Below are 25,554 nucleotides of genomic sequence, written 5' to 3'. Positions count from 1 at the left end.
GGATGTGATCTGGGCTTTTGGCCCTTATAAATTTGTTTTGGTATTTGAACCATCCAGATTACCTACCTTTAGGGCACTTTATTTTTGGTTTGTTTGATCACATTGGCAAAAGCACAAGGAGCTTTTCCGGTACATATGTTTAACATGCTCTAAGGCTATTTCACATGGTGGCATTTGGGTCAGAATTTGCATCTGTATTTGTAAACCAAAAGTAGGAGTGGGTCCAAAACATGGAAGAAGGGCAACTCTTTTTCATTATGCTGTGTATCTGTTTCCACTCCTTGGTTGAGTTTTCAGACATTATATGTGCATATTATGCTCTATTACCTTAATCGGTCGGAACATTTTGGGTTTCTTGAAACGAAGAACAATTAGTCCCATAATTGTTACTCCATAGCAGAGGTAGTTAATAAAAGACACATAGTTTATCAGGGTGTATGTGTCTCCAACCAGCATGATGATAATGGTCGCTCCGCACTGAAACACACAAATATCTGGAAATTAGTGTTTGGGCCACAGATTGGGTTTCTCAAAATAGCTATAAGCTCAGATTTAGGCCATGTTCATACATGGCAAAACAGCAGACGTTGTTTGACGTGTGTGCTGTGGTGAACATCACTTCATGTTAATTGGAATGCGGGCACATTTGGGTGTGCCCGCACTCCAATTAGCCATAGAGTACAGCTAAAGTGCAGCTGGGAGCTGTACTTTACACTGTGAGCACAGGCTATGCTGTGTGGCTGCTGTTCATTGAATAGCAGCCACACAAAACAGACATGCTAGTTTACACTATGGCTAGTTTACACAATGGCCATTGTTCTATAGGATCTAATGCAAAGCCACAGTGTAAATAAACAGCGGCAACATGCAACAACGGCCGTTGTTTATTGGAAAAATACACTGTGTGAACATGGCCTTATTCTTGAAGTGAGCACTGTGGCTGTAGTTAACCTCTTAATAACATATGATGTACCATTACACCATGAGAGCCTGGTACTTAGTGCATCATGATGTACCGGTACACAATAGTGCTGCAGCCTTCATAGACAGTGAGTAATGGCTGCTATCAGCTGCCTGTACTCACAATCAAAGATGGACACCAGTGCAATCATGCTGGTGTCTGCCATTAACCCCTTAAACGTTGCGATTTATAACAATCGCAGCATTTAATTGTGTCAGTGACAGGAGTGGCACCTGTCACTGACAAATTAGAAAAGGCAGTCAGTCTCTAGTAGCAGAGTGCTGATATCACTCATCAATAATATTCAATAGCATAGTATTGCTCAGCATTAGCAATCTGATGTTGCTTGTAACAGTCCCCTAGAGAGCCTTAAAAAAGTTTTTAAAAAAATTCAAAGGAAGCATATAAGGTAGCGCTGTAATTATCCGATCTCTGAAAATAACGGTGAAGTTGAGGGTTAACAAAAAAAACCTGAATTGCAGATTTTTTTGTCACATTATATATTAACCCCTTAAGGACAGAGCCAATTTTGATTTTTGTGTTTTCGGTTTTTCCTCCTTGTGCTTAAAAGGCCATAGCACTTGCATTTTTCCACCTAGAGACCCACATGAGCCCTTATTTTTTGCGTCACTAATTGTACTTTGCAATAACAGGCTGAATTTTTGCATAAAGTACACTGCGAAACCAGAAAAAAATTCAAAGTGTGGTGAAATTGAAAAAAAAACGCATTTTGTTTATTTGGGGGAAATGTGTTTTTACGTCATTTGCCCTGGGGTAAAACTGACTTGTTATATATGTTCCTCAAGTCGTTACGATTAAAACGATATGTAACATGTATAGCTTATATTGTATCGGATGGCCTGTAAAAAATTTAAACCATTGTCAACAAATATACGTCACTTAAAACCGCTCCATTCCCAGGCTTATAGCGCTTTTTTCCTTTGGTCTATGGGGCTGTGTGAGGTGTCATTTTTTGTGCCATGATATGTTCTTTCATTCGGTACCTTGATTGCATATATACGACTTTTTGATCGCTTTTTATTACAATTTTTCTGGATTTGATGCGACCAAAAATGCGCAATTTTGCAGTTTGGGATTTTTTTGCGTGGACGCCGTTTACCGTGCGGGATCAGGAATGTGATTAATTAATAGATCGGGCGATTACGCATGCGGCGATAGCAAACATGTTTATTAATTTATTTATTTACTTTTATTTATAACCTGGGAAAAGGGGGGTGATTCAGACTTTTATTAGGGGAGGGGGCTTTTTACTAATAATGACACTTTTTTTTTTACTTTTACACTTATACTAGAAGCCCCCCTGGGGGACTTCTAGTATAAGTGCTTTGATCTCTCATTGAGATCTCTGCAGCATAGATATGCTGCAGAGATCCATGAGATAGGCACTCGTTTGCTTTCGGCTGCTGCAGCCGGAAACAAACGAGTGCCGAGTCGGGGACAGCGCCATCTTGGAGTGGTCCCCGGCCGGCTTCAGTTACGGAGATCGCTCCTCCGGGATAACATCCCGGAGGAGCGATCTCCCCACTAGACACCAGGGATGACGCTGCGTCCGGTAATCGGATGCAACTGTCATGTTTGACAGCTGCATCTGATTACTGTATTAGCGGGCACGGCGATCGGACCGTGCCCGTTAATACCTACGGTCCTGGGCTACAAGTGGCACCCGGGACCGCCGCGGTTCAGAGTGGGGTCGCCGCGCGGCCCCGCTCTGAACTCCCTTACCGGCATCAGGGCATAAATTTACGCCCGATGTCGTTAAGGGGTTAAAGAAAATGTATAAAAAATTTTCAACAAATCCCCTCTACACCAAAGTGGTACAGTTTAAACCTACAGGTCATTGCAACCCCCCCCCCCCCAAAAAAAAAAAAAAAAAACAGACATGAAAATTGGTTAAGGGTGCGTTCACACGTACAGGATCTGCAGCAGATTTGATGGCACAGATTTCAAGTTGCAGATTCAAAGCAAATCAAATCTGGGCCATGAAATCTGCTGCGGATCTGCTGCAGATTCAAATCTGCTGCAGATCCTGTACATGTGAACGCACCCTAAAAGGGGTTAAATGGATTGCTATAGTTCTAGTTATATGAGGAGCACTGTGGCTTTCTTTATGAAGTAAGTAATGCTGCTGTAGGTATATGGGGAGCACTGTGGCTTTCTTTATGAGGTTGCCCTGTGGCTGTAGGTATATGGGGAGCACTGTGGATGCAGTGTTATGTGGAGCACTGTGGTTGTAGTTATAGCTGGTGCACTATGGCTGTAGTGAGAACTGTGACTGTATATTTATAGGAGACCCTGTGGCTTTCTTTATGAGGTAAGTATTGTAGCTGTAGTGATATGTGGAGCATTACAGCTTTCTTTATGAGGTGAGTACTGTAACAGTAGGTATATATGGGGTACTGTAGCTTTCTTTATGAGCATCAAAGAATGGCGTTCCTGGACTGGGCGGTAGCAGGCTGTTATTATTAGGCTGGGGAGGGATAAATGGCCCTTCCCATCCTGGTACTACTAGGCTGCGGCTGTTTGGTTCTTTACCTGGTTGTGTAAAAGAGGGGGGATCCTACATTTTTAAGTGTTTTAAAAACCAGCCGGGTAAAAAACCAAACAGAAGCAGACTAGTAGTGGGAAGGGACATTTATTTTGGCCCTCCCAGCCTGCTACCATACAGTCCAGGAGCAACACTACTTAGTAATTACTTGTTAGAAAAAATATGGCAGGGACAATATTTTTATGGTATACAAATACAGTAGATAGATCAGCCCTAGTGTCTGACTAATGTCTCAGATAAGTAGTCTATGGCATGCTCAATAATATGCACAAAAGTCAAAATGTAAGAGGGATGTGATGTGCCTTTTGTTGGATAGAATCAATTTATGGAGAGAACATACGCTTAAAATAGATTATTGAACTCTCTCTTGCTTTATATTATTTATGTACGTCACAAGAGTAACAGCTACTCCATGTTTAATGGCAACTACAGTGTTTTTCATGTGAATAAATTAGAGGTTTAGAAGCCCCGCTCTCTTACTAGGATTATATTAGTAAAAGGCAGTAGAAATCCTAATAATATGCAAATGGTGTTTTGTAAGCCATGACAAAGGACCACAGGAAGCTCGATACACATTGGTCTTGGATGCTGTGTGTAATTTTGCTGTTGTAATGTCCTGAATAAAGAGCCAGTAGTTAGTTCCTACAGTGCACAAAGAATTGGAGTCTTTTCCCATTTCTTGCTAAAGGAGTTAGATATAGAGAAGATATATTATTCAGGCATGGCAAATTCTTGTGACTAAAACATTGGTTCTATGTATATATTGTAGGGATCTTCCCAGGGGATGGTGTGTTTGGACACAGTTCACATCAGGCTTGGACTTATAAAAGATCAACTTGGCGTTGATTTGCAGCATCCAGTCCAGTCCAGCAAACAGAAATACAGCAACACCGTGCTTTTAAGAACAAAACAAACAAAAAGGTCTTGCCCGTCTGGGCGCTTACTAACAGGTTTCTTCACCTATCTGTCACTATAACACAGCGTCTTTCACCTGGATACCGCAGGGTGTATATAAGCTCCAGCCGTGGCTGCATTCGCAGCTTCCACCAAACACATAGGCTGATCACTCCTGGCTGAGAGCAACCATCTGCACCCTGTGTGAGCTTTTACCTTCTCAGGCTGATTAGGGTCAGAGCTCACCTGATCCCAACACCTGAACTGGATCGAGGGGAGGGAATGGCAAGTTCCACTACCAAAACCTACCTGCCATTCCATGTAAATCCAGGCCCAGCAACAGTAAATAATAGCTCAGCAGCATAACACTGCTGAGCAACAGATCCCTCCTGGACTCACCGTCTCACACTAAGCAGTAACCTAGGTGAGATGTACACCCCCTCGAACACTTCTCCCGTGACATGTCCACATATCCCCCCCCCTCTTTTTCAGACCGGAAGGCTGAGCATTTTGTCCCCACAGACAGTGTACCCTTGATAGGGCGTCAGCATTTGCCTGTAACTTTCCTGGCCTGTGTTCCACCTTAAAATTAAAGTTTTGTAGGGAAAGAAACCATCTAGTCACCCTTGCATTTTTCTCCTTGTTAAATTTCATCCATGTTAGGGGAGCATGGTCTGTCACTAACTTGAATTTTCTGCCTAGCAAGTAATACCTCAGGGACTCTAGGGCCCACTTCACTGCCAGACATTCTCGCTCCACAATGGCATAGTTCTTCTCGGCCGGGGATATCTTTCTGCTCAAGTACATCACCGGGTGCTCCTCACCATTCACGACCTGTGAGAGGACGGCACCTAACCCTGTATTAGAGGCATCTGTCTGTACTAGAAACTCTCGCCTAAAGTCAGGGGTAACTAGCACAGGCTGTTGACACAAGGCAGACTTAAGGCTTTGGAAAGCCTTCTCGGCCTCTGGAGTCCATGTCACCATTGCTGACTTACCTCCCTTTGTCAGGTCAGTTAGCGGGGCTGCAACTGTTGCAAAGTTTGGTACAAACCTACGGTAATACCCCGCAATACCCAGGAAAGCTCTTACCTGTTTCTTTGTGAGGGGTTGAGGCTAATTCTGTATTGCCTCAATTTTATTTAGCTGTAGTTTGATTAACCCTCTCCCAATAATGTAGCCCAGGTATTTGGCTTCTTCTAAGGCTAATGCACACTTCTCCGCATTAATGGTTATTCCCGCATCACTTATGGCATCTAACACCGCCTGTACCTTACAGAGGTGACTTTCCCAATCAGGGCTAAAAATGACCACATCATCGAGGTAGGCAGCAGAGTAATCACGATGCGGTCGCAGAATCAAGTCCATCAACCTCTGAAAAGTGGCCGGGGCTCCATGTAACCCGAATGGCATCACTACGTATTGGAAGAGCCCATCAGGGGTGGAGAATGCAGTCTTCTCTCTAGCCTCAGGAGTGAGTGGGATCTGCCAGTAGCCCTTAGTGAGATCGAGGGTGGTTATGTACCTGGCATTACCCATCCTTTCAATCAACTCATCTATCCTCGGCATGGGGTAAGCATAGAACTTGGAGATCTCATTTAATTTTTTGAAATCATTACAGAACCTCCAAGTTCCATTGGGCTTTGGGATTAACAAAATCAGGCTGTACCACTCGCTCTGTGACACCTCAATGACTCCTAGGTCAAGCATACGTTTTACCTCGGACGATACAGCCTCCCTACGTGCTTCTGGTATCCTATAGGACTTGAGGCTTACTCTGCTTCTAGGCTCAGTTTCAATGTGATGATGAATGAGATGTGTACACCCTGGAAGGTCAGAAAACTTGTCTTTGTTTTTCTGCAAAAATTCTTCAACCTCCTGCTTCTGTGACACTGATAGAGTATCACCAATCTTGACCGGAGGGGTTGGTTGTGACAAATTATTAAACAGTGTTTGTCGCCACCAAGGATTCCCTGTCTTTCCAGGGTTTGATCAAGTTTATGTGATAAACTTGGAAAGGCTTCTTTCTACCTGGTTGGTGCACCTTGTAGTTTACCTCACTGATCTTTTCTACAATTTCATAGGGACCTTGCCACTTTGCTAAGAATTTACTTTCTACCGTGGGAACAAGTATGAGGACCCGGTCACTGGGCTGAATATCCTGATTCTTGCAGAACGATTGTAAATTCTACTTTGACCCTCTTGCGCCCTCTGGAGGTGTTCCTTTACTAGGGGCATTACAGTGGCTATACGGTCCTGCATTTGTGCTACATGCTCAATAACACTCTTGTATAAGGTGGACTCGCTTTCCCAGGTCTCTTTTGCAATATCCAACAAACCCCTAGGGTGACGACCATAGATCAACTCGAAGGGAGAGAACCCTGTGGACGCTTGGGGTACTTCCCTAATAGAAAACATCAGGTAAGGTAGTAAGTGATCCCAATCACGACCATCCTTTTCCACTACTTTTTTTAACATATGTTTCAGGGTTTTATTAAACCTCTCCACTAACCCGTCTGTCTGTGGGTGATATACAGAGGTACGTAGGTGTGAGATTTTGAACAGTTTGCATAGATCCTTCATCACCTTTGACATAAACGGGGTACCTTGGTCGGTCAAGATTTCTTTGGGGATCCCCACCCGGGAAAACATATAAAACAATTCACGTGCAATTGTCTTAGATGCAGTTTCTTAGGGGCACAGCCTCAGGATAGCGGGTCGCGTAGTCTAATACAACTAGAATGTACTGGTGTCCCCTAGCCGACTTTACAATGGGCCCCACTAAGTCCATTGCAATGCGGTCAAAAGGTACCTCTATGATGGGGAGCGAGACCAAAGGACTGCGGAAATGTGACACTGGGGCGCTAAGCTGACATGTGGGGCAGGACTCGCAGTACTTTTTAATGTCATCATAAATGGCAGGCCAATAAAACCTCTGGAGGACTCTCCTGCGTTGTCAGTCCCCAAGTGTCCCCCAAGAACATGATTATGGGCCATGTCCAATACCTGACGCCGGTACGACTTAGGCACCAGAAACTGTTCCACAACCTCGTCATTAATCTTAGTGACTCTATAGAAGAGATCATTAGTCATAGAAAAATGTGGAAATCTTTTTTCAGCATCTGGTTCCTGAGATACCTCATTTATAACAGCAACCTGCTCTCTCGTATTTTTGAGAGTGGGGTCCTGTAATTGTGCAGTACCAAAATTATCCCTAGACACCTCTAAGTCTGGAACATTCTGCTCAGTGGGAGGAGCCTCTTCCTCACCAGCCAGGACCTGCAAAGGAAAAGCATCATTTTCATCCTGTACATTTTTATCATTTACCGTGGGTAATGCAATAGACTTAGGGGTATCCTCACTCCTTTCAGGGGATTTTCTTTTTCCCCATAGAGCCCAGAACAATGGAAAATCACGCCCCAATATCACATTATGCATGAGGTTTTTAACCACACCCACTTCATACTGTACAGCGCCTAGTTCAGTCCTGACATTAGCCAGCACAATAGGGTACACTTTTGTATCACCATGTATGCACACCACACTCATATGTTTGTTTGACACAAAGTCCCCAGTCACCAGGCTGGCATGCACCAAGGTGACAAGGCTTCCTGAGTCCAGCAACGCCTTAACAGGGAAGTCATTGATAGTAATGTTGCAGACTTGCGGTTCAGTCTCTAGTCCAGTGACTGCAACAAAAGACGGTTCCGCAAGTAGCGACTGACGCCGGCTAGCGTCACACTCCATGGGCTCACTGGTAAGAGGGCAATGGGCAGACATATGTCCCGTCTCATGGCATCTCCAGCACTGGATAGGGCCTGGTCTCCTTGGCAGGGAGTCCTTTTTAGGGCCACTTAGCCACCTGGGACCATCACCAGTCTTTTGCCCTTGAGACACCGCCTGAGCGCTCTTCCCTCTATCAGTCCCCCTCCACACTCCCCCAATAGATGGAAGTCTCTTACCAGCTGACGGCACAGATCTGGCACTTCGGGGAGGGGAAGATGCTGCAGGAATATCACTGAGGTAGTCCTCAGTCGCCTGGAACCTCTCCACAAGGTTGACAAGTTCGTCAGCATTCTTAGGGTCACCTTGTCCCACCAAACGTTGTAGATCAGCAGGAAGTGCTCGGAGGTAGTGATCCATCACGACCCTCTCTAGGATCTGTGCAGGAGTAGAGGTGTCTGGCTCCAACCACTTTCTTGCCAAATGGATCAGGTCATACATCTGGGACCTCGCTGATTTGTCCAGACTGTAGCTCCAGTTGCGGACCCTCCGGGCACGGACAGCGGCAGTAACTCCTAGTCGGGCAAGTATCTCGGCTCTTAGCCGAGGATAGTCTTTGACCTCTTGCTCACTGAGGTCATAATAGGCCTTTTGAGGTTCGCCTGTTAAATAGGGAGAAATCACTTCTGCCCACTCAGTGGATGGTAACTTCTCTCGCTCAGCCACACGCCAGACAGTTAAGTAGGCCTCAATATCGTCATCAGCAGTCATCTTTTGCAGCGCTCGCTGCACAGCTCTTCTCACAGACAAAGTCTCTGGAGCTGCTGCTGCCACTGGCTGTGGATTAGCACCTGCAGGCGCCTCTTGCTTTGCTATCAGGTGCTCAATAAGTCTCTGTTGTTCAGCCATCGCCTGTTCATGGCGCAGGTTAGCGTCTGTCAGAGCCTGTTGTTGCTGCATATTAGCCTGCTCATGGCGCAGGTTAGCGGCTGTCAGAGCCTGTTGTTGCTGCATATTAGCCTGCTCATGGCGCAGGTTAGCGGCTGTCAGAGCCTGTTGCTGTTGCAGACTCACTTGCATTAACTGCTTCAACTGTAGCCAAGTTGATGCACACCGTTGCCCCTAGCAACCATTTTGCCCGCTCCGCAGCACCAATTGTAGGGATCTTCCCAGGGGATGGTGTGTTTGGACACAGTTCACATCAGGCTTGGACTTATAAAAGATCAACTTGGCATTTATTTGCAGCATAAACAGTCCAGCAAACAGAAATACAGCAACACTGTGCTTTTAAGAACAAAACAAACAAAAAGGTCTTGCCCATCTGGGCGCTTACTAACAGGTTTCTTCACCTATCTGTCACTATAATGGTGCGTTCACACCTACAGGATCTGCAGCTGATTTTCTGCAGCAGATTTCATTTAGATAACTGAACACAGCATCAAATCTGCTGCAGATCTGCTACAGATCCTGTAGGTGTGAACGCACCCTAACACAGCGTCTTTCACCTGGATACCGCAGGGTATGTATAAGCTCCAGCCGTGGCTGCATTCGCAGCTTCCACCAAACACATAGGCTGATCACTCCTGGCTGAGAGCAACCATCTGCACCCTGTGTGAGCTTTTACCTTCTCAGGCTGATTAGGGTCAGAGCTCACCTGATCCCAACACCTGAACTGGTTCGAGGGGAGGGAATGGCAAGTCCCACTACTAAAACCTACCTGCCATTCCATGTAAATCCAGGCCCAGCAACAGTAAATAATAGCTCAGCAGTATTAACACTGCTGAGCAACAGATCCCTCCTGGACTTACCATCTCACACTAAGCAGTAACCTAGGTGAGATGTACACCCCCTCAAACACTTCTCCTGTGACATGTCCACAATATATATATATATATATATATATATATATATATATATATATATATATAAATATATATATATATATAGATAGATAGATAGATATAGATATATATTTATGTATACATACAATATATATATATTATATGTATATATATATATATATATATATATATATATATATACTGTGTATATGTGAGACAGTCAGAAAACATCTCTGCAACAGAGGCTGTAGAAATGATAGTGTCAAACGAGATGGTGTCAATGTTTAAAAGAAATTGGTATGAACAACAGAAATCATTAGAGCACTGCAGTTTTTAAGAGAAAGATGTAGTACTGTGAATAACATACTTACACAAACAAGCAGAGCAGGTACCGGGGTACAGTATTTAAAATGGATCATGGCCAATAAGCTGGGCAAGTGGCCTTCTCGGGCTCCGGAAAAGCAAAGCCTATGGAAAGAGCGCCAGTTAAGTTACTTTTCCCTATGGGTGTATTTGAATCTAGGGCTATGTTCACACGAGTTCTTCATAACCTAGAAAATCCATCATGGTTTGAAAGCCCTTTTTACATTGGAAATCAATATGTTTATCTTATATTTTTTATGCAGATTTAGCCTCTACTAAATTCAAATTCTTATTTGGTCTTATGGTGGTTTACAAATAAAAACTAATTTATACTTCCATTTTTACTCACTTCCCTGATCTCCTACAGCTGCTGTCATGATGTTGCCTAGTGCCCTCTGATCACCACTCCATGTCTGTTCAGCCAATCACTTGCCATAGTGGTGACCTGTCTTAGTGATTGGCTGGACATACTTCTCATGCATGTTGATATGAGAGTAGGAAATAATGATCAGTGGGGACAAAGGATCAATGGAGTGACAGCTGCGAGTGATGGGCAGGTTATTATACCTAATTTATTTTCACCCTAAGTTCACAAAAAAGAAAACTGTATGCTTCTGTACAATCTTTTTAAAGCAACACCCATATAAATTTAAGGTACGAAATTCTGTGCTGTTCAATTTTTTTATAGGGATTGAAGATCTATGTTTCACTTACAGAGCTCTGTATCTCCTGAACAAACAAAGCACTAAAGAAAAAGTGTAAAAGTTTCAGCCATCAGCTGAGGAGCGATACAACGGCCTCTCATCAGCTGATCACATCTTTTAAGCAGTCCTAAAAAAAAAAAATCATCATTTACCGGCTGCAAAGGCCCTGATTTTGGAATTATCATTTCTGTCACTACATTATGGGGTCCTCAGAGAGGAAAGTTTACACGGGCTAACAGGTTCACACGTACCGCATTGCAGCAGATTTCGCACTGCAAGTTCCGCAGAGAAACCTGCTGTAATTCACTGTAGTGTCACTCCTTATGGCTCTACATTCTCTCAGCGGATTTTCCTTCCTTTGCAAGAATGTAAAGCCCCTTCCCACCTTAACCACTGCTGCCGAGCTAATACATTACCTGCATGCGTTCCCACTTGTTTTTCCGTCTTCCTGGCGTCCCAGTCCAATCAGTGGTTGCGGTGGGAAAGCACACTGATTAGCTGAGCGAAACGTCAGGGAGCTGGGAGCCAGAGAAGCAGGTAGGAGCGTGGGCAGGTAATGTATTACCTGGCAGCTGATGGGTTAAGTGGGCAGTGGCCACATTCTGGCATTACAAAAAAAATCTGCTGTGAGAATGTAGAGCCATAGGCAATGACACTACAGAGCATTGCAGCAGGTTTCGCTGCGCAACTCACAACGTGAAATAAGCTGCAATGCAGTATGTGGGAAATTGGCCTTTTTACATATTGTTGATGCACAGGACACAATATTAATAAACAATTTGTAATAACGGCCTCGTAGCAACAGCTGCAGATAGCCAGACCGTTTCTAAATATAAAACTCAACCCGCTACAACAATATAGTAAGACGTTGTTCAGCACAGAATTTTGTCCCTATGTAGATTTTTTTTAAAATGGCGTTCAATGGTCAACATTATATTTGAGTAAATTTAGTGGTAAGACCATGATTATCTTGTGTTAAAGGGGTTATCCAGCGCTACAAAAACATGGCCACTTTTCCCCCTACTGTTCTCTCCAGTTCAGGTGCAGTTTGCAATTAAGCTCCATTTACTTCAATAGAACTGAGTTTTAAAACCCCACCCAAACTGGAGACAACAGTAGGGGGAAAGTGGCCATGTTTTTGTAGCGCTGGATAACCCCTTTAGGCTGGGTTCACACTACATATATTTCAGTCAGTATTGTGGTCCTCATATTGCAACTAAAACCAGGAGTGGATTAAAACACAGAAAGGATCTCTTCACACAATGTTGTAATTGAGCGGATGGCCGCCATATAACAGTAAATAACTGCCATTATTTCAATATAACAGCCGTTGTTTTAAAATAGCAGCAAATATTTGCCATTAAATGTCGGCCATACACTCAATTTCAACATTGTGTGAACAGATCCTTTCTGTGTTTTTAATCCACTCCTGGTTTTGGTTGCAATATGAGGACCACAGTACTGACTGAAATATACGTAGTGTGAACCCAGCCTTAAGATGGTAGCATAGAAGATATGATTTGACAGTTAAATGATTAGATGAGAAGATTGTAATCTGTAATACTATAATAAATCAGGAAGATTAGTGAAAATATTGCAGGAATCATGACACAGATCACATGAGATTCATAGGGCTGTAACTTAGCAATGATCAGCTAATTGTTACAAGGCATTTATGCTACATGCAGATGTGTGGTGAACGTTACTTTTTATAGGGTTTATGAATAGTAATGACACACGATGTATGTTCATCTGCATTCTTTGACGTGCAAATATTGCTGCGACAGACAAGTTGCAGCAAACATAGCACTATTCTGCAACCCCCACAGCTCCTTCATCACAGATTTGTGAGTGACAGCCACTTGAGACTCACCACATTCATAGGGTACACTACATTGTGAGTTATTCCTCATTTAGAGGGGAGGAATTACACTCTACTCTTGTTAGATTGAGATCACCATTCAAAATTCTGTCTGATCATGGTAATTGCATCATGATTTAGTTTAGTTTTATTGGGCCAGTACTTGTTCCTGTGGGGTGCATGACCCCTTAGGGGACAAGCCATTTGATGGCCCGTGCAGGAGGGGGGCCCGGGGGAGAAGGTAAGAGCGCGTGTTCTTCTGTTTAACCCCTTGGGGGAGATTTATCAAAGGGTGTAAAATTTAGACTGGTGCAAACTGTCCACAGCAACCAATCACAGCTCAGCTTTCCTTTCAGCACTGCCTAAAGCTGAGCTGTGATTGGTTGCTGTGGGTAGTTTGCACCAGTCTAAATTTTACACCCTTTGATAAATCTCCCCCCTTGTGTACTGCAGTATGTAAGTGACCCAATGTTTACTTATATGCTGCAACACAAAAAAGGGTTAACCAGCAGAAGACAGAGATCTCTGCTTCACTGCATTGATAAACTCTGACCTCTGTTCTTCAGATGTGCAATAAAGTAGGAAAATGAGAAGAGCTCCGTGCAGAGGTCAGGGGTTATTAGTGCACCAGCAGTAACGCAGACGCAGTAGTACCTTGGTTTAAGAGTAACTTGGTTTAAGAGCGTTTTGGTTTAAGAGCTCACAGTTTTTCAAAATTGTGACTTGGTTTAAGAGCATTGCTTTGGTTTAAGAGCTCCCTTTACTGGGTGGGAGAGGAAGTAGGTGAGGGGCATGGTCTGCATAGCGTGGTCTACATTGCTGTACTCTGACCCAGGAAGTCTCCCTCACCTTCCAAATGATAGCAGTTCCACTTCAGACTGGGGCTTACATCAGGGGACAGGATGGTGGAGGTAATCTCTTCATAGCTGTAACCCCCTCTTCCCCCAGACAGAGAGTGCTGCATGTAAGTGCCCACATCTGTCCTGCTCATTCCTTTATGCTCCTTGCAGTCTTTGTCCGCCCTTGTGTTTCCCATCCTCTCCATTACTGTACAGTAATTTATAATATCACATATTCTGCTGTTTCTGAATGTTTGTTTCATTTCATTCAGAATGTTATTCAGAATAATAAATAATTATTTTTGGGGTCGGGAACCAATTGTCTGTATTTCTATGATTTCTGCTTAGGTTTAAGAGTGGATTTGGATTACAAGCATGGTCCCGGAACAAATTAATATATATATATATATATATATATATATATATATATATATATATACACACACACACACGCAGTGCTTTGTGTTGAGCGTAGGGGAGGGGACCCCTTAAAATTTTTTGCTATGGGGCCCTGTGAATCCTAGCTACGCCCCTGTTCGTGACCTGGTAGTTGCTGACCATTTCAAACACCGCACAAAACTTGCCTTTTTAGAGATGCTCTCACCCAGTCATCTCGCCATAAGGCCCTAGCAAAAGACACTCCGTCAAAAAGTCTTATACATCTACCTTTACACTACACCAATATGCTGATGTACCTGCCAGCTAAGTGCAGTGGTGGCCATATTGGCTGTCACTCAGCTACAAAAAATTATATATTATTTTTTTTTCTATGACAAAAGCATTTTGTATATAAACTGCCTTGTGAAATCACTAGAAACAGAAATTAGGTTTATTGGAAATTGACTACTGATTGTAGAAGAAGATGTTAGATGCTAACTCTACAAGGGTCAGCCATACAGCATCCAACCTTGATGAGGTAAAGAGGTATCCATTAATCCCTCCGAATGTGGACAGCGCTACTGAAACAGGCATGATCCAGGAAAAATATCCCAGCAATTTTTCACCAAAAGTCTAAAGCAACAGAAGGGGGAAGAGGCTGAAAATACATGAAGAGGAACACAGCTCATACTGGCCAAATGTAGGTGATAAAGAGACTACTTACAACTGCAACCGCATTGGACGACATCAATTCTTCTGGCGTCATGGCTGTGAAATAAGCTATGTTGGTGAATGTGTAGACAAATGTAACCAGCGGGATGGAGATGAATATGGCTCGAGGTAGATTCCTAAAAGATAAATAGCATATATTTTCCTCCTGTTTACATATCTCATAATTCACACCTGGTGTATATACCAAGCAAGTTTCAATATATTCATATTGTCAAATAAAAACCAGCAGAAAGACAAACATAAAATCATAAAAACAATCAAAATTGTACCCTGGCAATTATATAGTTAAAGGGGAATTATCAGCAGGTTAGAAGTATCTTACCTGCTGCTATCTCCCTATAGTGCATGGGGAGCAAAAGATGAAGGAAAGTTTCTTTCATGCTCGGTGCTGTTTTACCAAAAGTTAATCCAATTAGGCATTTTGGTGCACTGGAGGCGGGACTACTGTCTGCTCCAGTGCACCAATCTGCGCCTGGCTGACCTGCTTGGCTGGTATTCATTTAGAGGGGTAGGCCAGTCCTAGTGCACCAAAACGCCTAATTAGGATAGAAAATAAACTGCTAATAATGCGGAAATAGCACCGAGGATGAAGGTAAGAAACCTACCTTCATCCTCAGTGCCCTATGTGCTATAGGGAGATATCAATAGGTTAGATGCTTCTAACCTGCTGATTGTTTCCCTTTAATACCATGCACAGAGCAGTGTCACCACAAAAGGATGATTCCATAAATGTCAGAATTTTGGATCTCAACCCTATGCATAGAAAGTAGTGAAATCAGTCATAAATTCACAACATAATGAGTTTCTGTGGCTGCAAATCTGCAAGTAAATTTTCCTTTAGTTCTAATTCATGTGGATTCAACCAAAGGGAGATAATAATTTTCTTCCTCCATTCTTTGCTGTCACCCTTCGTGTTGTGTTCCCCTTTCTCTTGTGTATGTCATAGCTGTGTCTGAACAGATGGTGGCAGCAGAGAACAGACAAGTATGAATCTGATCAGGAGTAGGAAAGAGAAAGTAAGGCCTAGTGCAGAGAGATACGCTGGACAAAGTGGAACTGTTACTGCATCAGTGACCGCATGCATGATCGAAAAGGAACCGCTGGTAGGATTAGCTAACCTGAAACAGCCCCATTGAGGCTGGACTGGTATAAGCTTCTTGACAACCCTGAGGCTTCACGCGTCAGTGTCAATTTTTACGGTCAGGAAATCCTGATCAGGAGGCCTTAAAAGGCTTCAGGAAAGCATCAGGATTTCCTGACAGTTTTTACCTTCAGGGAACCAGGATTTCTTGGTCAGGGAAAAATAAATAAATAAGTGTTTTCAATATGGTCTAGTATGTCAACATACATTGCACATGTCTAGCATGTAAGAAACAGTTGACTGGCACTTATCAGTTGCACCAGTGGAGGTATTGGGCTATAGCTTCGGCTGATTGCCTAAATAGCGGGGTGCTCTCTCATGGAAATGCAGTGACAGCAAAAATTATAATTCCAACAGTAGAGAGACAAGAGAAAGCACTCACCGTTAAAAATCTTCTTTATTGGGAATTCCTTAAAACATCATGCAGAGTGTGTAGCAGTCGGCGGGGGACGCCAAACAGAAGCTGACAGTGTATCAGCCATTTCCCGTGCGAATGCGCGCTTCCTCTGAGGAAGCGGCGACGGAAGGGGGGCTCTCAACCTATCCACAATTCCGAACACTTTCTTGATGCGCATCAGGAAAGTGTCCAGAATTCCGGTACCCCCATTGACTTCTATGGAGGTGTCCGTGCCAGAATTCCGGATGAAAATGGGACAGGATCTATAAAATCCTGACCTATTTTCCAGAACAGACACCCTTTAGGAAAAATCCCAAAGGGTGTCTGTCACTAATGTACCCCTATGGGTCTGGAAATTTGGAGAGATTTTTTGGATGTGTGAAGGGGGCCTGAAAAAGAAACGCAGGCAGAATAACTTTCACACCCCACACTCTACACTGCTTGCCTCTGTCATTGCAGCCCCAGCAGGTAATGGTGGGCAGCAGGGAACGGGAACCATCAAAACGTCAGCAGTTAGGTAATTGCGTCAGGTGAATACAACTTTGTTTTAAAGAGTCACTGTCGTTATAACTTTCAAAATGTAAAACAGTAGATGTGAGATAAAGCAAGTTTCAAATTTACATTCATTATTTTTTTTGTTATCATGGAAAACACAGCACTTCTTGTTTTCTGACTCTTTTTTTTCTCAAAACAGGAAACAGTCAGAAAACAGGAAGTCCGGTGTATCCCAGGCCATCTGAGTGCTCACAGAAGCTAGTCATGTGATCGATGGTAGTGCGTTGTTAAGTATTTGTTCACTAAATAACACACATTACAAAGTTATACAACAATGTAATGTGTGTTATTTAAGTTAATGCCCCCCTTCCCCATGTTTCCCCCCACCAACGCTAGACGTGTGGTGCATTATACCTACGTATTCGCTGTCGACCCCAACCGCCATCTTGGGACAATGACGTCATCTTCAGGAGGCCGGCCGGACCACTCCAGCCCTCCCTCATGCCGGCCCCCCTCCAGCGCGTCATCAGCTGCTCAGCCAGCTGATGACACGCTGGAGGGGGGCCAGCATGAGGGAGGGCTGGACCGGCCGGCCTCCTAAAAATGACGTCATTGTCCCAAGATGGCGGCCGGGGTCGACAGCGAATACGTAAGTATAATGCACCACACTTCCAGGTCTAGCGTGGGTGCGAGGAAACATGGGGAAGGGCGGCATTCACTTAACTAACACACATTACAATGTTGTGTAACTTTATAATGTGTGTTATTTAGTGAATAAATGCTTAACACCGCACTACCCCTTTAATCTAATGATGCCTCCTCTTAGTTGTAACCAACAAGCATTTGAGCCATCATCCGTAATTTCTAATGGACGGAACAAGTGGTTACAGGTTTCTGCTCCTACACCGTTAACAAGCATAGCGAACTGCAGAGCATAACATTTAGCTTTTAGTCATTGACCACAAGCTGTTCCAAGTAGGAAGGTTAGGGGCTTTCAATGCTTTCTCTTGGGGCTTCATTTACTGGTAAACTTGGTATTTATTCCCAAGAAATGAAAGAAGCAAGAACAAATGAGAAAATAAACAGAGCTTAAAAGCTGCACAAAGCTGATAGAGCTATATGAGAGGTCTCCAAAAGGGTTAGACTAGGGAACAGCAAGGCTTCGCTGCTAAGGTTTATGCTTTTTGGGAAAGCAATAGAGTTTACACTTCAACTGAAATTGGAAATGTGCATCCCTTGGCGCTGAGAAAGTTTTTGATAGGGGGAACTTAGAGGCAACTATAGATAAATTTGGCTTTACTGATGGTATAAAAAATGCCATATTAGCATTTGATTTTAACCCTTTGTCCCTTGTCTACACTTCAGGATACCTCTACAAACTCTTTCAAATAACATGAGGTATGAGACAAGGGTGTCCCCTCTCCTCACCAACAGGTCATGTTTTGAGGATTTCCTTAGCATTTCACAGGTGATATAATTATAGTCAGTGCATCAGGTATTATCACAGGTGTCCTTTGTATGGGAAATCCTCAAAACATGACCTGTTGGTGAGGCCTGAGGACTGGAATTGAGAAGCACTGTTCTAAAATGTCTTACTATAAATTGAATGTTACAAAATCCTCCCTGGTGTCACTTTATATCCCATTGTTAATTACCAACACCTTTTCTCAATTTAATTTTTTTGTGGGCCCAAACTGGTATTTCCTATCTGGGTATCCATCTGTATCCCACTCACTAAAAGAGACATTCCTCTTTCTTTACTTAAATCTATACTTTCCTCAATGGATCTCCTTGAACTGCCAGACTTTGCAGGATCTATATGAATCAGAATCCGTTAAGCAGTTCTCTGATTTAATGTCTGGTTGTCTCTCCGACACACTTATTTCTTCCAATAACTCTAAGCTGGACATTTCTTAGATTCCTTAAACTGACCCCCCTCTTGATCCTAGGCTTACAGATTTTCACAAGTGCTTTTTTAGGAAAAGTCACACTAAAGATTTAACGTCAGCCTACATCTTGTTGACAAATGCATATCCTGATACTAAACTGTCCTTTATATGTAAGTGGGAGTAAGAGTTGGGAGTAACCTTTAAGAAAGAAAAATGGCGCCAAGCCTTTACTTGGACTCAAAAACACTCTAGGTGCATTAACTACTTAGTTAATGAGAAAAATTCAGTACCCCACCCCAAGTGGACTAGCACATACGACTCTAATTTACTCCAATCTGTGTTGGCGAGGTTGCACCCAAAAAGCTACCTAGTTACATGTGGGGTGGTCTTGTCCAAAGCTCACTCTCATAGAACAGTGGTTCACCATATTCTACTAGTGTCTCTCCTAATGCTTTAATTGTTCCACGTTTGCATAGACAATGGTCCCCCTGGATAGTGTCCAAATACTTTGACAGCAAGTAATGGTTATTTACTTGGTCCTCCACCTCGGTTTTATGCTTGTGTTAATGAAACCCTTGTTACGTTGTTATGCTGATACTATGTATTACTTTATTGTAGCCTGTGTTTACGGGATTGTTGTGTCTGTTTCCATATGCAGAAACTTAATAAAAACGTTTAAAATTAAAAAAAGAAAAGAAATTGGAAATGTGCATTTTCTGTATTGTTTTAGAGTGACTAATGGGGACCACAGTCTGAAACAGTTCTTAAGTAACTTGCACTGATAATAAACAGCAATGAATACAGAATGAAATGTAAAGGTAAACTAACCTTCTGGGATCAACCAGTTCTTCTGTGACATAATTCAGAAAGTTCCAACCACTGAATGCAAAGGACCCCTGTAAGAATGCCAGTGCCAGCTGTCCAACCGTAGGGGTCATCCAAAAATTAAATGCATTACTGGGTTTTAATTCCTCATAGTTTCCTGGAGATAAAGTAATGAAAAAAGAAATGTATTATGGTGCCTTTAAACATACCGGATTGCAACGGATTTCACGCTGCAAGTTCCGCAGCAAAATCTGTGATTCCTGGTACTGTCATTTAGTATTGGGTTACATACTGTAATCGCAGCAGATTTTTCATTCCCTTGCAAGTGTGTAAAGCCCCATCCACCTTAACCCGCTACAGCAATCTGCTTACAAATTCCCTTTAACCCTTTAAATAAAAGCAACATTTGAAGGTTTTTTTTTTTTTTAAATGAAGGTAGCACATACTGTATGAAATTACAAAAACACACAGCCCACAGACAGCCTGAGCTCACTAGCAGCACTGCTGAGGAAGGAAGAAGTTAGAAGCTGTGAGGTTTCCTTCACCAAGTCCCTTCCACTGCATTGCACTGCTGATGGAGACACGGAGAATGTATATGTAAGTACACTCAGCTACAGGGGTAAGGACAAGAGTATAAGAGCTGACAACAGTGCCTCTTATTATAGCAGTCACCCAGCAAGGCTCAGTTTACTGACTGGCATTGAGGAAAGCCTAAGCACAATGCCAGTCTGAGTGCACTGCCAGTCAGGATAAGAACATTGGCAGCTAGCCCTGATTCACTGTGCCCCCTGACCCTTAGCCACATCCTGCAGGTAGCCCCTCCACTGGGGTGCACATACTTTCTCCTCCAACACTGACCATGCAAGTCCAGTGTAATATTCCTGTGGCCCCATCCCCCACAGAATCACCTGTAAGGGCTCTATTACACACAGATTTATCTGACAGATTATTGAAGCCAAATCCAGGAACAGACTATAAACAGAGAACAGGTCGTAAAGGAAAGACTGAAATTTCTCCTCTTTCAAATCCATTCCTGGCTTTGGCTTCAATAACCTGTCAGATAAATCTGTCTGTGTAATAGGGCCTTAGGCCATGTTCCCACTCTGTAGGAGACAGGCCGTTCCGTAACGGAACGGCCGGTGTCAGAAAAGATCATCCCAGCTGGTACTGCAGTACCGGCCAGATGATCTTTACCACCCCTGAATTTGGATGCGGGCGCATCTGTGTGCGTCTGCATCAGAATTCCCAGCTGCTCACAATTGTGTGAACTGACAGGGTTTTCTGCGGCCACTATTCAATGAATAGCGGCCACAGAAAACTGACATGTCAGTTTCTTGCGGCGCCGCTAGGGATCCCGGAAGGAGTGTATACTATGTGTATACACTCCGGCTGGAATTCCCTCAGGTTCAGCACTACGTAAGTACCGTAGTAATCACGGCCGTCATAATACCTGTCATTATAAAAAAAGAAAAAACTTTTGACATGTCAAAAGTTTTGATCGGTCTGGGTCTGAGTGTTCAGACCCATACCGATTGGGAGAGCGGGGAGAAGACGCTATGCAGTGTGTCCACTCTCTGCTCTGAATTTTAAAAAAGATTCAGACTTGGGATCCTATGAAGCCAGATTTTTTTTTTTAACTCGGTGAGAGGACGCCCTGTATCTCCTTATCGGTATGGGTCTAAGCACCTGAACCAATCAAAACCTTTGACATGTCTCTTTGACAAGTCAAAAGTTTTTTTTATAACGACAGGTAAACTTTAACAGCAAAAAGAGAATGATTTGTTTTCTTCCCCCTGCACTGTCCAGAGGAAAATAAAACTTATTTCTTTTAGTTGCCACTTTTATAGTTTTTACACTATTTGCCCTTGTATGTGGCAGTATGTGTATGTAGGTCCGTGCAAACAGCGGCCCATCTGCAGTATAGTGTGAATAAACCTAATGCACTTCCCACAGAGTCCCTATGGGTTTATATCCGGAACCCCCTAAGTACTCATTGTGACAATGTGAGACATCATATTCTCCTAGAGAAGAAATATGTCTAGGGTATAATGGGTGATGGGGCATGCCTTGATTCTCTCACAGATTGCTACTATACAGTACTATACAGAAAAACCTCTGTTTTCCTTGGAGGCAATAGGAGGTAGAACATACACTCATAGAATTATTATTACTGTATTGTTTAGTCACTATATGGTACTACATAAGGGGTAATCAATAGAAATGATTGTACAAAACAACAGCCAACTTAAGGCAAGCCTCAATAAGGCCTAATTTCGAATAACAGCAATATAACAGTACCTTTAAATATCTGCATAAACCCAACAACTATAATAAGGCACAATGCTAAAAGCTTCCCGGCAGTGAATATGTCCTGGATCCGTGTTGCCCACCGAACGCTTGAGCTGTTCACCCATGTGAGAAGTACTGCAAATAAAGAAAACTATTCAGGCCAGATGCAATTAACATTTATAAAAATTTTATATTTTTCTTCTTTAGTGTTATCTGGGTTTATGTGCTCTTCCTTTGTATGATTGTTTTTCACATCAGACATTTTACATGCGTTATATCTGTACTGACGATCCTACAGCCATTAAATTAGATTAAAGAGGAACTATCAGCAGGTTAGACAAATCTAACCTGCTGACAGCAACCCATTGCGCAGGAGGTGCTGAAGTTGAAGGTAAGTCTCTTTGCTCCTAGGTTGGGTAAGACTGTTTGGACCACTGGGGCACCATTTGGAGCACTGCCTGTCCCCATAGCGCCATTCCGCCCCTGGCCGGGCCAACCTTTCTAATGATTATGAAAGGAGCGGGCCAGATCGGTACTATGGGGGCAGCACAGTGGTCCTAACGGTCTTACCAGAGTAAATGAATAACTGCATGGGAACGGTGCCGAGGATGAAGGTAAGAGACATAACTTCATCCTCTGCGTCTCCTGCACAATAGCGAGCTATCAGCAGGTTAGATTTGTCTAGATTGGTCCCCTTTAATCTAATTTAATCCTCAGTACAGATAATGCATGTGAAATGTGTGGTGCAAAAAACAATCATACAAAGCAAAATAGTTTACTAAGAATGTTCACAGTGTTATGCTATTGTGCATCATGTCTAGCATCACACCTGTACTACTTATTATATGGGACCTTTGGGACAAGTGCAACTGTAATTTCTGCCTCTAATATAGCTAAGGTTATGTTCACATGCTCTTTAGCTCCCGGTGTGTACCTAAGACAAAACACTACAACATATCCCATTCTATAGGCATACAATAGGAAATGTTGTCTGCTCCCAAAAACAAAGCAGTTCCACCTGTGACATCATTCATCCTCCACTGATCATCCTTCTTCCGACTGAAGGCCTTACTTCAGCATTGGTGGCTAGAGGTAGGAAGAAGATGAGTGGTGGATGAGATGACATTAGGCCTTATTCACACATTTCATAAGTGTAATCATAAGTGTGGATTCTCAGTAACTGATAAATTTAGGGCACATTGATTTCCATTGGACTACTGTCTTTAGTTTTATGGATCTGGAATGCATGCAGCAAAAAAATAGGACATGTCCTAGTACAGGCGATTATGACACGGATACGCCCCTAGAAGTCTATGGGAGCATCTGTAATTTTTGCAGATCTGTAATTTTTTGGGGAAGTCTGTAACGTCTGAAAAAATACAAATCACCTTAATTTAACTATCACATTCCTATTTTTTTTTTTTTTGCAAAAAAAAAAATGTGGATTATAGATACACTACAGACAATTTTTTTGCAGGTTATGTACAATGATTGCGGACATAATATACGGTCCTGAAAAACTACTGAATGTGGCAATGAGGTGCCTTACAGTGCTTTTTATAGCACCCTAAACTTAATAGAAATACCGTAGTTTTATGAATGGATAACTCCCCTTTAATTTTTGCTGTAGACTGGTTTACAGCACATGTTTTTCTTTGGTAGAATGATTCCTTTTATCTGGCTGCCATCTAGAGGTAAATGAGTGTAGCACACAGGAAGGAAACATTTGCCAAGTAGATCAGGGTGGGCTACAATACCATTCTAGTCATCATGCAGCACCCATAGAATTCTGTGATACAGAATCTGCTATAAAGATGATAAAGATCAGCCATACTGCAGTACACCATCTGAGGCCTTAGTAGGAGCAGTCATCTGCTGAACATATCCAGATAAAATTTTTTTAATAGGATATATATTGCGTGCGTAGTTCTAGTAGCTTTGGGAAAAATAAAATCTCATCACTTTGTTATGCAGAGTCAAAAACAGAAAAATGACCTAACATCCATTTTAATCCAGTATAAAATAGGAAGGGTCTGGTCTATAAGGAGGAAGGAAAGGAGCAGGAGAGCTGTTACTACATACAGTACTTGTGTTGTCTTAACAATCTTCTTAGGTTTAGTGTAACTAAAAAAAGAAAAGTATAAGGTTTGTGGATCTAGTTGCTTTAGGTGAAGCAGTGTGACAAATGCAAGTGAGCACCAATTGTTTGGAGGCTCATAGTCCATCCAACCACATAGGAAAGCAGAATTATAAAAAGCAGTGGAACAGTGCAGGACAGAATAATATAATATAGCATGTTAACATTAGGTATAGTAACATGTCAAAACATTGGCGGTTAGATGGAGGGTCCATCACCAGGTCATCTAAGCACAGAGTTATTTTTTTTTACTTCTCTTCTGGACAACTCTAATACAGATTAAGGCTATTTTCACACTACGTAAGTTTCCGGCCGTAGCGCGTTCCGTGAATAAGCGGCCGGAGACTTACGTAGTTTGCGTATAATGGAAAGTATACGAAGTACAGCTGCACAGTTCACACTACGTACGAACTTACGCCTGGACCATACGCGCTGGCGTAAAAAATTAACCAGACCATTGTTTGCGGACGAAAATGCCGTAACTTACGCCCGTAGCGTTACATGCGGTCCCGTACGTAGTGGTGATTTCTTCATTTTTGCAGCTTTTTGTGCCGATCCAAAAGGTTCTGTGGGGTGTCCGGGGCTAGGCGAAGATTTCCAAGTAAAAGACCGCTGTCAGATCGCTACGTAGGGCGCTCAGGAAGTGTAAGTATACTTTGGCCGTAAGTTCGCGCTCCGTACGTAGCCGGCCGCAAGTAGCGTAAATCCCTGGCCTGAGTTTACCGCGTATATGTCCGGCTGCGAAAATATGCGGCCCGACATATACGCAGTGTGAACATAGCCTTAACAAATAATGCAGCTCCTGAAGAATAGCCCTGCAAAAGGTTATTGCATTGTGGTGAAACATATTTTCATGTTATAATGGGACACTTTGGCTTTGGATGTCCAGAAGCTCCTTTGCATAACAAGTTACGTTAAACCCAAGTTCAGCGTATGTGTGCATTTATACATTTCTGAATAACTCAGGTTAGTTAGTTAAGGCTATTCTCATTTAAAATACACAAAAAGTATAAAAAGACAAATAAACAGTGTTGTGTCCCTTACCCTGCCTTACGTTGCTCCTTTAAGAATCGGAGCTTAGTCATGATGATCACTGGGTCATACTCACACAAACAGACCAGAGAAAGCGTCCTGGTGGCATCATATGGTGGAATACAGTCTGGAAACACAGGCTGCAGAACATAGTTTGAGAATGTCAGTGCAATGACTGCGAGGCTTGTAGGGTACATAATGAGAACCGCACTCCATAATAGCAGAAAGCTGGAGAAACAGGAAAGAAAGGTCAGGGGTCTGGAGAACTACACAATTTTGATTTACAGTTATGAATATGTACACCACCTTCATAATCCACTCTTATGTAATAAGACTATTGAAATGCCGTCTTTACCCTACAGTGTTATATGTCCTATGACCTTTTAACCTCTCATGCTGATGAGGGGGTACATAGTGTGTATGGGAGACATGTGGTTGGGGGTACAAAATGTGGATAGGAAACAGGCTGATGAGGGGGTACTTAGTG

The 25,554-nt window shown here is 42.8% G+C and overlaps 1 protein-coding gene across 3 annotated transcripts in view; it reads right to left on the bottom strand.

Moving 5' to 3' along the window:
- Window positions 1-25,554, bottom strand: part of SLC7A10 (solute carrier family 7 member 10) — a 119,778-nt gene that overhangs the window by 5,939 nt on the left and 88,285 nt on the right. For all 3 annotated transcript variants that reach the window (XM_069968558.1, XM_069968559.1, XM_069968560.1), the window contains 7 exons: window positions 25,144-25,295; window positions 21,908-22,033; window positions 19,613-19,766; window positions 14,855-14,978; window positions 14,660-14,763; window positions 10,357-10,453; window positions 328-477 (listed from right to left, as the gene is read on the bottom strand). In XM_069968558.1, coding sequence (XP_069824659.1) covers window positions 328-477; window positions 10,357-10,453; window positions 14,660-14,763; window positions 14,855-14,978; window positions 19,613-19,766; window positions 21,908-22,033; window positions 25,144-25,295 — 907 coding nt within the window. The remainder of the gene's footprint in view (window positions 1-327; window positions 478-10,356; window positions 10,454-14,659; window positions 14,764-14,854; window positions 14,979-19,612; window positions 19,767-21,907; window positions 22,034-25,143; window positions 25,296-25,554) is intronic.

This window comes from Dendropsophus ebraccatus, chromosome 4, assembly GCF_027789765.1.
Source record: "Dendropsophus ebraccatus isolate aDenEbr1 chromosome 4, aDenEbr1.pat, whole genome shotgun sequence".
In the NCBI taxonomy this organism is placed as follows: Eukaryota; Metazoa; Chordata; class Amphibia; order Anura; family Hylidae; genus Dendropsophus; species Dendropsophus ebraccatus.
The sequence above is the reverse complement of the archived record's forward strand: the minus strand, read 5'-3'. Positions and strand labels throughout refer to the sequence as shown.